This window comes from Ochotona curzoniae, unplaced genomic scaffold (genome assembly GCF_017591425.1).
Source record: "Ochotona curzoniae isolate NIBS_2020 unplaced genomic scaffold, NIBS_Ocur_1.0 contig_2699, whole genome shotgun sequence".
NCBI lineage: Eukaryota > Metazoa > Chordata > Mammalia > Lagomorpha > Ochotonidae > Ochotona > Ochotona curzoniae.
The window spans coordinates 4075557-4087779 of NW_024465561.1; the positions used below are offsets into that span (position 1 = coordinate 4075557).

The 12223-nt window shown below is 51.5% G+C and overlaps 1 protein-coding gene across 1 annotated transcript in view; it reads right to left on the reverse strand.

Moving 5' to 3' along the window:
- LOC121153684 (signal-induced proliferation-associated 1-like protein 3) overlaps positions 1 to 12223 on the reverse strand; it is a 209357-nt gene that overhangs the window by 42333 nt on the left and 154801 nt on the right. Inside the window, exons 11-12 of the mRNA XM_040976376.1 lie at positions 6975 to 7226; positions 6202 to 6336 (exon numbers count right to left, since the gene is read on the reverse strand). Coding sequence (XP_040832310.1) covers positions 6202 to 6336; positions 6975 to 7226 — 387 coding nt within the window. The remainder of the gene's footprint in view (positions 1 to 6201; positions 6337 to 6974; positions 7227 to 12223) is intronic.

Genomic DNA, 12223 nt, shown 5'->3' on the forward strand with positions numbered 1-12223 from the left:
TTAACTAGAAAGTTGGAAAAGCAGATTTATAGACAGAAGGAGAGATAGATGGTTCACTCTTCAAATGGCTGCCAACAGCCAGACCTGAGTTAATCCAAAGCCAACAGCTTCTTTAAGATTTCCCAGAGGGGTGCAGGGTCCCAAGGCCATCCTCTGCTTTTTTTTCCCCAGGCCATAAGAAGGGAGCTGGATGGGAGGTAGGGCAGGAAGGACATGAACTGGCACCCATATGGGATGCCAGTGGTGCTTACAGAGGATTAGCCAGTTAAACCATCATGCCAGCCCCAGTTCCTATATTTTTAAAAACAAAAAGCTTTTCCTTTGTGTTTTTGGTGTGTGTGTCAGGAGTCACTTGTTTTACTTGGGGCCATAGTAGCCACCCTCGGGTTGGCACAACCAGGTCCCTGAGGACACCCACCCTGAGTTGCAGAACTGACCAGGTCTTGGGCCATCCTATTTCTTGGCTGCTTGTTACAGGCAGCGCTAAATCCCCTAATGTTTCAAGCCTTCCTGCGTTAAGTTTTCTGTCCCTTGCCATCCAATGCTCCTAATGGACATACCATTCTTTATGCAGCTGGCAGAGAAAAGCAGGAGAAACAAAATCTAAGCCAGCCAGGGAACTGGGTGAGCAAATGTCTGGGGCCCAGGCCAGCCTGCCAGGCTGGCTGAGTCCAGCACACGTTTTTGTCCTAATTTCTGTACTGAGCTTGCTGGGTCACTGGTGACAAACTCCTGAAGACAGGGGGTGCACCTGCCAGCCTCTGCACCCCAGTGGCTAGCCCAGGCCTGGCCTTCAGCAAGTGACAGTGACCATCCTTACGTAGTCCTTGCTATGCAGAAGGCACAGTTCTAAGTGCCTGATCAGATTTCCTCCCATTGGAGACAGCTGCATGAGTGCATGGAGGTGCAGAGTGGTGAAGTCACTTGCCCACGCTGATGGGGCTGATACGAGACGGGGCCTGGTTTTGAACTCTCAATGGCCACATCACCCTGTCCTCAGTGAAGGTAAGATGGGCCATGACATAGGCTCTGTCTACTAGTGGGCTTTATCCTCTTAAAAGCTTGATGAGTTTGGCAAACAGCAGGCCTGTGGAGAAGACAGCAGGAGAGAGATAGAGAGTTCCCTAAGGGACAAATATCCTTGCTGGACTGGGAATGACACAAAGTTCCAGGAGGTTGGAACATCAGGAGCTGAGGCCACAGCAGCTTGACCTGCTCCCAGGCTGGTGACCATGCTATGGCTTAGCTCCAGGGGCCTGGAGTGTGAAGTATGCCAGGAACATTTGGCTATGCTTGGCTATAAGCTGCCTCAGACAGAAAGCGCAGAGTAAGGAGACAGTGGAGCACCAGGAAAAGTGGGGTGGGTTGGGAAGAGGTTAAGTCCCAGCAAAAACTGTTATTTCCCTGCCTGACAGTACCAGAGAGCCTGAAACGCATGTCAGAGTCATCAGTGCTGCCATGGGCAAAAGCAGTCACAGCAAATATGGGTGGGGGATGAGCAGAGTCCTCCGGGTGGGCAGGATCGGCCTGCTGACCTAACAGGCCCGTGTTTCCATCTGTGTGCTTTCCAGCAGAGTGATCTTAGCCAAGTAAGGTCGCCTCACTGAGCCTCAGTTTCCCATCTGCAAGATGGGGCAGATAAAGCTACACCCCACACGGAGCTGCTGGGAGGAGGCACTGAGATCGTACATGTGGTCTGACAGGACAGACCAGAGAGAACACAGCCAAACACACAGGCCCAGTTAGCCTCCCCTCCCCTGATTTTTGCCTTAAGGAGTAAAACAGAGGAGCCTTGTTAGACTGTGCTGGAACAATTGAGACATCAATGGGCACAAGGAAGAGATTCAACTGAAGCCTCTACCTCATAACAAAAGTTAATTCAAGGGCCAGCATCCCATAGGAGCATAGGTTTGAGTCCTGGCTACTCCACTTCTGATCTAGCTTCCTGCTGATATACCTGGGAAAGCAGTACAGGACGGCCCAAGTACTTGGGCTCTTGCCATCCATTTCGCAGACCCAGATGGAATTTCAGACTTTGGTCTGGTCCAGCTTTAGCCACGGTAGACATTTGGGGAGTGAACCAAATGGAAAATCTTTCTCTGTTGTTCTTTTAAATCAGTTGATCTTTTTTTTAAAATAACTGAGGGTCTGGTGCGATGGCGCAGTGGTTAAGGTCCTTGCCTTGCATGCCCGGGATCCCATATGGGCGCCAGTTCTAATCCCGGCGGCCCCGCTTCCCATCCTGCTCCCTGCTTGCCCTTTATGAAAAAAAAAAAAAAAAACTGAAAAAAATTCAAAATAGATTATGGACTCAAATGCAAATCAGTAAAACTTCCATAAAAATTGTGAGCGACAGTGTCTGGTATGATGGCTCACTGGCTAAATCCTCATCTTGCAAGTGCCAGGATCACATATGGGTGCCAATTCATGCCCTGGCTGCTTCACATCCCATACAGCTCCCTGCTTGCGGCCTGGGAAAGCAGTTGAGGATGGCACAGCGCCTTGGGACCCTGCACCCATGCGGGAGACCCAGAGGAAGTTCCTGGCTCTCGGCTTTGGATCGATCCAGCTCTGACCACTGTGACCATTTGGGAAGTGAACCAGCAGGTGGAAGATTTTTTTTGTTTGTTTTTCCTCCTCTCCGTAAACCTGATCTGCCATTCCAATAAAAATCAACATTAAAAAAAGAAAAGTTAGGAACAGTTAGGAACCAGGATGAACAAAATGTTTAGAAAAGACCAAAAACATGACTCCCTAAAAAATAAAAGATTAATTTTTCAATTAAACTTTAAAAAATGGAAATGCCTATAAAAGAGATAAGTAGACAAACTAACAATCATGAGAAAATAGCTGTGAATACACTTCTAACAAGTGACTTGTATCCAGAACATACAAAGAGCTTGCCAATGTTGCAAAGGATTTAATCCAATTAGAAAACTGGCAATAAAAGCAAGCACTGACATTTTGCTTGGGAGAATGTTCCATTGGCAAATAAGCACGTGAAAAGACACCCGACATCATTATCCATCAGAGAAATGCAAATTGCAACCACCATGCACTATCACCATCAGAAGAGATAAAATGAAAAATAGTGACAACACCAAATGGTAGCACGGATGTGGAGAAACTAGAACCATTCATACACTACTGGTGCAAAACAGATCACCATATGGTGAGCAATTGTATTCTTGGGCATTTATCCCAGAGAAACAAAACACTTACTTTCATGTGGAAACTTGTATGCCTGAACATTCGTGTTCAGGGCATGAACCAGTGTTACGTCCCAAACCTAGAAACTACCCAGAGGCCTTCCAGTGAATGAATGAGTGGTTAAACCGAGGCACATCTGCCATCAAGGATACAACTGCAAGAATAAGGGAGCAAGATCAACTACTAGCACACGCAGTGACAGGGGTGAAGCCCAAGGATATTATGCTGAGTGAAAGACAATCTCAAAAGCATACACACTGTGGGATGCCTTTGATATGTAACAGTCAGGAAGTACCACTAGCTTAGGACGTGCTAACGGATGCCAAGGGGTAGGAAGGAATTGGGGTGGGGGAAGATGGGTATGACCTGAGAAGGCTGGCAATGGTGGATCTCTGAGATAACACCTGTGATAAACTGCGTGCGCGCGCGCACACACACACACACAGACACACACACACACACACAGACACACACACACACACAGACACACACACACACACACACACAGACACACACACACACACACAGACACACACACACACAGACACACACACACACACACACACACACACACACACACACACACACACAGAGGTGTGTATATAACCAGTGATGTGTGATTAAGCTCTTCAGCTTGTACTGATATCAATGTCTTGGTTCTGTACCAGAAGTATGCAGGAGGACTTCTCTACATACTCTTTGCAACTTACTGTATGTGATTGTTTTAACAATAATATAAGGAAAAGAAAAAAGGAGGGACATTGAGCACGTGGAAGAACCAGACTGCTCCAGGGAGATCAGGAATGTCGCCCCCATCACCTGTGGCTGACTGGCTGATGACCCTGTGCCGCCTGCCATTTCCAGGCTAACTCCCACAATCCACAGCCAGCGGGCTCCTCTTTGCTCCTCCTGTCACGTTCCACACCATCCCACTTGTTCCTCTCTGTGGCCTCTGTTCCATCTGGAATGATCCTCTCCCTCCTTTCTGCAGTCAATTCCTCCCATCTCTTGAAACCCTGTTCAAATGTTGCGTGCTCTGGGCAGGCAGCCTAGCCCTCCAGGGCTGGGCTATGTGACTGCACTTCAGTTGAGATGCCCTTTAGTGTGCAGTGGTTTCTAAGGGCCTCTCTCCATCACACCCAGATAGTGTATATGGCAGGAGCCCCAGGTAACTGAGTGTCTGGTGTTCTACCCAGCACCTGGTGCCCGGGAGGCTCAGGGGCCCTGCACTGAAAAAGAGCTGAATAGTGGCACCTAGGAAGGTGGCATATTGCATCTGTTTTTCTTTTTATAACAGAGGCTTAGAACCGGTAATGGCTTAGTGTGGTGGCTCCCGGAGCAGCACTGAAGTGACATTTTCTTCTCAGACCTACCAGGTCAGAAATGGGTGAGGCCCAGGGGACCCTGCTTTAACCAATCCTGCTGTTTGATTCTGATGCACACTAAAAACTGGGAATCACTGGTTTAGTAGACTGCCCTTGGTTTTAAAAGCCAGGCAATCTGATTTAAACAAACCCACTGTGCCTTTTCATCAACCATGTTATGAAGGACCTGCCATGTGCCAGACTCCTGCTGTGTGCTGGGAATACAGGACCAAATCCAAGTGTTCCTAGATCTTGGAGAGGAGAGCTGTCTCCTTCTTTCTGCGCTGTGTATACATGTCTGAATCCGCAGGCTGCTGACTAGACCAACAGAACGCAGAGTTCTCAAAAGCACAGGGAGGAACTACGCAGAGTTGAGGGGCAGCAGAGAAGCAGTACTGGAGCTGCTGCTGGCAGGAGGACGGGATAGGAACCTGGTGAGGAATGAATTTTCAGGTTGAGCAACGAAGGTAACCGGAGGCTCTGAAATGCACACGGTCTAGGAACCTGCAGGTGGCCAGTGGGGCTGATGTATCGCACTGCACAAGACTCACAAGGTACCAGGGCCCTTGGTGGTCACCGTGAGGGGTCAAGGCTGTGTCCTGAGGACTCTGGAAGCAGAGAAATATTCACAACAGGGGAAAAGCATTGCCAGGTTTGTAAACATCCCTTTAGCCGCTGAGAGGAGGCTGAGGTGCAGGTGGGCTGTCGGGAAAGAGAAGGGTGACAAAGATGCTAGAAGGCTAAGGCAACAGAACACGAAAGTGGGAAGTTGGAAAGGAGGCTGCCAGGATGAGGCCCACAGGTCTGATCTGAGAATAGGCAATGACGGGGACCTGAAGGAGGGAGGACACAGGACGCTGGGTTGGAGGCAGATCTTGGAGGGTTTTGAATGCCAGCTGTGGAGTTTGGATTTATTTTGAGAGCACAGGGGAGCCATGGAGGATTGGTGAAGATGCCTCACACTTTAACTTGGGGTGGATCCAAGTGGGCAGGAACTGAAGTGTCACAGATTATAAAAACTGGATAACGATGATGGCCTGGTCATAGGTGGTGTGAAATACAGGGATACATGGTCATGGTTGCAGGGGAATTGGCTTGCGCAAACAACTGACATAAGTCTCAAAAAATGTAATTAAAATGCTGTTGCAAAGAAAGCCAATGGTGGGTTCTGTTCAATCTAGCTTAATCCTAAAACAGTAAGAGGCAGGGAGGAATAGAGTAAGTGAGTGAGCTCCCACCTGCTGGTTTACTCCTTAAATGTGTGCGAGGGTTAGAATAAAGTTAGAATAAAGTTGGAAGCAGGGACTCCATCCAGGTCTCCCACATGGGTGGCAGGAGACTGGAGTCAGGAGGCAGAGCTGGGGCTCAAACCCAGGCACGCCAATGTGGGACCCAGATGTTCTCACCAGGGACTTGATGGTGAGATCGAGTATCCCAGCCCTAAACGCTGACATGAGACATGGTTAACTTCCTGTGCACCGATGATCAGAAACCCCATTAAATGGTAAGTGCATGTGGGCAGGGCATGCATTTCCTGAGGAAGAATAAAAGGGTTTTGTAACTTGAAAAACAAAAACAAAACAAAACAAAACAAAACAAAAAAACCCAAAAAGCAAGAGATTCTGACCTTTCTGGCGATGGCTTGTATCTGTAGGTGGTTGAACCCGGGGTGGAGAAGCTCCCAGAAGGCTGTCGGTAGGGAGGGACTCTGTCGGCCCCTGCTGGTGATGCTGTGTAAGGGGTTTCTGGGAAGCTGACAGGCCTGGAATTAGAGCAGGGGGTGATTAGGAGGGTACTACTGCCTCAGGTCGGCCAGACCACATCTCACTTGCCACAAGCTCGACGGGGTGGAGAAGTGGAAGCTGGGATGCCCCTTGCCTCCCCAGTTCTGTTGCTGTCCTCACCCCTCAGCTTGTGCAGCCCAGTGGAGGGGTAGGGGAGGCATGCTGCCAGAGACCCTCCTTTGCCCGTCTGCTGGGAGCAGATGCTCCAAACACTGGATTCTTTCATTTTATAAGAACACTTTCATCTTTGTACACACATCTGCAAAGGAGTCCCTGCACGTTATAGGCGTCACGATGATGACACTAGGTCCCTGTGGGCTTCCTCCCTCTCACTTCCCTGCCTCCCTGAGGGGAAGTTGCCATCCTAACTTTCCTGCTTCTCAGAAATCAGTTTTAATCCCATTCTTAGCATGGTGGGCTTCAGTCTCTACTCAGCTCCCCAGCACTGGTGGCTCACGGCAGAGGCCTCGGGGCAGGGATGGAGAGAGGAGGCAGACCCGAGGATAAGGAGGAAGGTGGCTAGAAGCGACGAGGGAGAGAACAGAAAAAATGGGAGGGCGAAGAGAAGGGCCAAGGGGAGGGTGGGTGTGTGGGCAGGCGATGGGGGCGTCCTTACCTCTTGCTGTGCAGTGGCTGCGGCTCCCGGAAGGGGACCATGGGGGCCTGCTTCGGGGGCCGGCTCAGGGACTGGACGTGGCCAGGGGTGGCTGGAGTAGCCCACTTGGAGGTTGGCAGAGAGTTGTGGGATGCCGGCCCGCTCCACTGCCAGGGAGCGTTGCTGCGGTAGGGGGGCCGGCCCCCCGGAAGGACGCTTTCTGGCTCGGTCTTGGGCTCCGAGGTATTCATGTCGTAGGTCTCCGGCCACCCCCTGGGAAGAAAAGCTTGGTGACTCAGGAAGGCCCAGGCCAGCAGCACGTGTGCCTGCTGCCTCCTTACCTGGGCCTGGGTTTTCCTGGCCCATGCCACACAGGGTGGCTTGTTTTAAAAGCCAGGCAGGCACCCCTTGAATCAGGGCTTTGAAACTGACCAGTGAGCTCTGCGTCTCAGCCAGGAGGACCCAACAGGGATGCGGACCGCGAGGCCCTTTCTACTCTACCTCCCTCCTCTCTGGCCCCGTCTGCTGGCACGTTGCTGCTGCCCTCTCCCTTCTCCCAGACCCAGGCCCCCAGTCTGAGTGCCCTCCACGGACTGGATTGGTCCCACCTCCACTCCAGCAGTATTTGGGGCTAGAAGGCGGATGCCCTCAGAATCAAAGGACAGTATCTGCCTTGTTCCACAGAATCTCAAAAGGCAAGTGGAAGAGGAGCAGGTGACCTACTTTGCAGGGTGGTTAGGAAAAAAAAAAAGCTACGAAATCCAGAACCTTGAAATAGCTGCAGAGCGGCCTGCGACTCCCTCCAGACCAGGCTGGCACACACTCTGCAGTGGTCTTGGCTCGAGGTAGGGAGATCCGAGGGCCAGGCTTGCAGTCTCCACTGCCGTGCCGCCGCTACTGCTGCAGTGCAGCACAGAGGGGGCTCTGAGCTCGAGGAGGGGGCCGGGCTCTGGAAATCCACTCCCTGGCAGCTGAGAGCGAGAGCTCTGCAGAGTCCTTGGCCTGGAAGCTCCTGTGTCCCCTTAGAGCAGACCCCCTGAGCTCTTCTGAGATCCCTGGAGCCCAGAAAGCTTCAGTGGCCACTTGGCTAAAGAGCTGTGAGAGTTGGTGGCTCATGGGCCCAGGTCACAGCTGCCCAGGAGTCATCCAAAGGTGACCTAAGGATGAGCTCTGCCTGCTCTGGGCCTGCTGCCCCCTGCCTCCTGGCAGCATCACGGCAGCTCCTTCTGGCTCCTCTGGGGCTCATGAGTGATGATGTCTCCTCAGGCAACAGCTAAGGAACAGCGACAGGAATTGCTAACGCAGCCCCAGATCCTCAAGGACTTGGAGGTGGAGGTGGGGCCTGTCGTTCTTGCCTGGTTAGCTTCCGCTTGTTCTTCTGACACCAGGGGCCTGTGCTCTGGGTGCGGCTCACTCAGTTCCCTTGGATATGATGACTAGAACAGGGAAGTCACGTGGCCTAAGCAGGGCCAACCAGAGTCAACAAATGAAAGGCTTTGGGAGGGACTGGAAGCAAAGCTCCATTTCCATTCGGGTGGCTGAGCTGCGGGATCTGAGTCTAGACTCGGGGGTGGGTGTGTGGGTGTGTGGGTGTGTGTGTGTCTGTGAGGTGTGTGTCTGGGTCATCTTCATCTCTACGGGGATGAAGACTGAATGCCAGCAACACAGAGCAGGAACGAGCTGATAGAGGGAGAAGCCCGAGGACACAGCCATGCCTGTACCTTACTGTGTGTATGGGTCTCGTCAGGTATGGGAGCCAGAGAGGACCTCCGTGGCTTCCCATCTTTGATTTAGCTGTTTCCTTTGCTGGTCCCTCGAGTCCTGACCTGAACATCACGTTCCACAGATAAGTGATCCTAAATCAAGTCCCCAGTTGGAAACATCAGGCACACAAGCCCCCTGAACAGTGGTTTGGGGGCCAGGGAGTAGTTTCTTGGGGCTTCTGAACTCTATCCCAGCTACTGATCATCTCATCTTGGGCCAGGGGCTCCTGGGTCTGATCTCAAAGAGGCACATACTCAGTGGAGGGTGGTTGTGGGTGCTCTGAGCAGGAGTTGAGGGTCTTAACAAACAGGATGCTGATCCTCTGGCCTCCCCCACTGCATCTCCCACCAATCCTGAAGATGAAGCTGTGTTTGGCATCCCCAACCACGGCAACCCAAATACAGCCACTTGGGGCTTTGGGAAGACTCCTCCCAGCTCTTTACCTCTACCCTTCTACAGTGACCTCAAAGCTGCCAGTTTCTAAGTCACCCCCACTGACGAGAAAAGAAATAGATCCCTGGGTTGAGAGATCGCTCAAGAGATGGGGCCTGCCCAGGAATCTGCCTGCCACTGAACTGCCCGCGATGCTGCTGACACACAGTGTTCGAGAAGCCCCATTTCTGCTGGTTTAAAGTGGAAGGAAAGGATGTCCTTGTCCCCTTGCCACTGTCCAGAAGCAGCCTCTGCTCAGTTTCCCACATGTTCTTTCGGAAGCGTTCTGTGCAGATGAGCACTATTTTTCCACACCTTAATTCCCAACAGCATCGTGCAGATCAGTCTCATTTCAACAGCTGTCTGTGTTCTATCACCTGCACAGTCTGTGCTTCCTCAGCCAGTCCCCTGTGAAGGGAGATCTAGGCTTGCCTCTGCCCTCAACTCATGATCCACTGTGGAAGAAGTATCAGGGCATGCCCCCAGGCTCTTACTGCCTGCTTGCCCTTGATTTGGACAGTCTAGTTTCCCGGGCCATGGAGACTCCTTCCATCTCTTCACTGGCTTGTTGGGGACTCAATTTCCCTTCTAGAGGAGGCTTTTCCAACCCACTCTTCCCCCAGGCCTGGGGTCTAATGAAAGGGGATGAAAACATCCGAGGATTGTGGTACCAATGAGGCACCGACAGAAGCGAGAACATCCCTCTTGAGCCTGCACAAGCACTCAAGGTCATGGTGCCACACCTTACAAGATGTCTGGGATGTCCCTCTCCTAAGCTGCTGGCCCAGCCCAGGCTAGCCACGGCATGGAGGCACAGGCTAGCCATGGCATGGAGGCACAGGGCTCACTGAGGACTCCAGCCAGGTGGCCTGGCGGGGGTGGGGAGAGAGGGCCCCTGTAGGCTACTTATGGTCTGAAGGGGGGAGGGGTGATGGCAATCTCTTTGCCATTCACTCCCTTCAGAGCTCATGGTGACCATGAGGCCAGGAGCCGGGGTACAGTGAGAGGCCATAGAGCTGGGGTTGTCAGCTCTGCAACGATGTCACTTAGAGATTGCTGTCACCAACTGCCCAGGTCTAGATCACGCACCTGCCCCTGCCAACAGGAGGTCCTGGTAAAGGAAGCCCAAGGAACGCCATCCACTTTATGGCATGGAAATGAGAACCTATCTCCCTGGCTGTCCCACCTTCCCATGGCCAGAGGACCTATGTTTTTGCTTTGCTTTGCTCCCACCCATGTGTCCAGAGAGGACTTTTCCGCTTCTCTTCCATGTGTGGGGTTTCACTTATCTGATGGGAAAGTGGGTTTACTGTGTACCCATGGCTGGGTCTGACCCGGGGTGCCATCCTCCAGGAAGCTTACCTTCAGGGGCTCACCTGTACCTGCTCTGGTCTGAGGGGTGTGGCTGGCCTTAGCCCCACGTGGAGGCGGGAGAAAGGATAAGAGGGCTGGCAGAGGGGCACTTGGGGCTCAGTGAGAGCCCTGCTGTTGAGGGTCAGGCCTGTGGGTAGAGGTAGCTGAGCCAGTGGTTTCAGGGCTGAGGCCTGCACACAAAAGCAACCTCTGTGGACTACTTAGGAAAGCGGGGACGGAGCAACCCTTCTCACATGCCCACAGCTCTCGAAAGCTTCCAGAGAAGAATGGACACAGGCAAACTGGACTGAGGTTTGCTTTGCCCCTGCTAGCTGTGCAACTCTGCATCCATGTCTCAACCACTCTGATACTTGGTGTTCTCGTCTGTGAACATGCCAGTCTTGGTGGGAGTCCAGTGAGGTCACGTGTGAACAGGGCATTCAGGGTCACCTCACTGTGCCAGCCACACAGGCCCTCTTTCTGGTCTGTCAAGCACCAAGGGTCTCTCTTCTCACCTCCAGGTTTTCCTGGAGTCCTGTTCCCACGTTAGCTCATGTGTTTTTATCACAGCCCCTCCTAGGGGTCAAGAACTATTCTAGGTACTTTACAGATCTTAGGGCCTTCGAAAGGACTTATTATTTTTCCCATTTTACAGATGGGAAAATTGGGGGGACAGGATGATGTGGCCACTTGCACAGGACCCCAGTTAAAACAGGGGAGAGCAGGAATTCCAACAGAGGCAACCTGGCTGTACTGTGTGCTTCCCCCATGGCCGGGCACATTGCCAACCTTCTCTCGTTCTCTCCTATTGGGTCACTTCTGGAGACTGCCGAGAGGATCTGTTGTTCAGAGAACTGCCTTATCCATACAGACTGAACCTCAGAGTAACCAAAGAGCTACTTCTGGGGAGAATTCTAGTGAACGAAAGAATGACTTGTAATATGACTTGTAACAAAATATGGATCTAGGCAGTGGTCATGATGAGGGAGGTGTACTAGGACGGTGAGGTTGTCACTGCCTGAGCCTTCCACTCACTCTAAATGTCACTCACAGCGGGAGACCAGACACATGGTGCCTGCTGACAGCTGGATACCTACATGTTCTGTGGCTGAAAGACTTTCAACCAGAACCTGAGCAGGTGTCTTGACCTCCGGTTTACAAGAAATACACACACTGAAGAAAAGGTTGAAGAACCCCTGGGGGAGGTAATTCACTAAATCCAGGTAGTGGTCAACTCTATGGACACGTAACATGATTTCTTCTCAAAATGGGAGTTGGGAAGAAGGAAGGAAAGCTGATTTCAAGGACCTGAAAGGGACACATCAACAGCACAATGGGAGGTTCCTAATGAACAAAACAGCTGCTTTTCTGTTTCACAACAATGTACCTGTGATACAATAGGGAACAACTAAATAAAGAATAGTTGCTATTAAGGAACTGCTATTAAATCTAGTATAATAACAATAATTTAAAAAGGTTCTTATTGTATAGCAATACATTCCAAGGTCTAGATTATTCCAGATAACCCACAGCGAGAGGATGGCAGAGGCAGTTTTCAAAACAAACAAGCGGTTGTGTGTGTCAGTTAAGTGTGGCAACTGGGGGCTCAGTGTGGGCATCCCTTGAAATCTGTCCAGGACCGATTCTGGGGACACTCCTGGGTAACCAAATCAGCAAACACTCAAGTCCCCGATACAAAATGGCACAATATTTGCAAATAA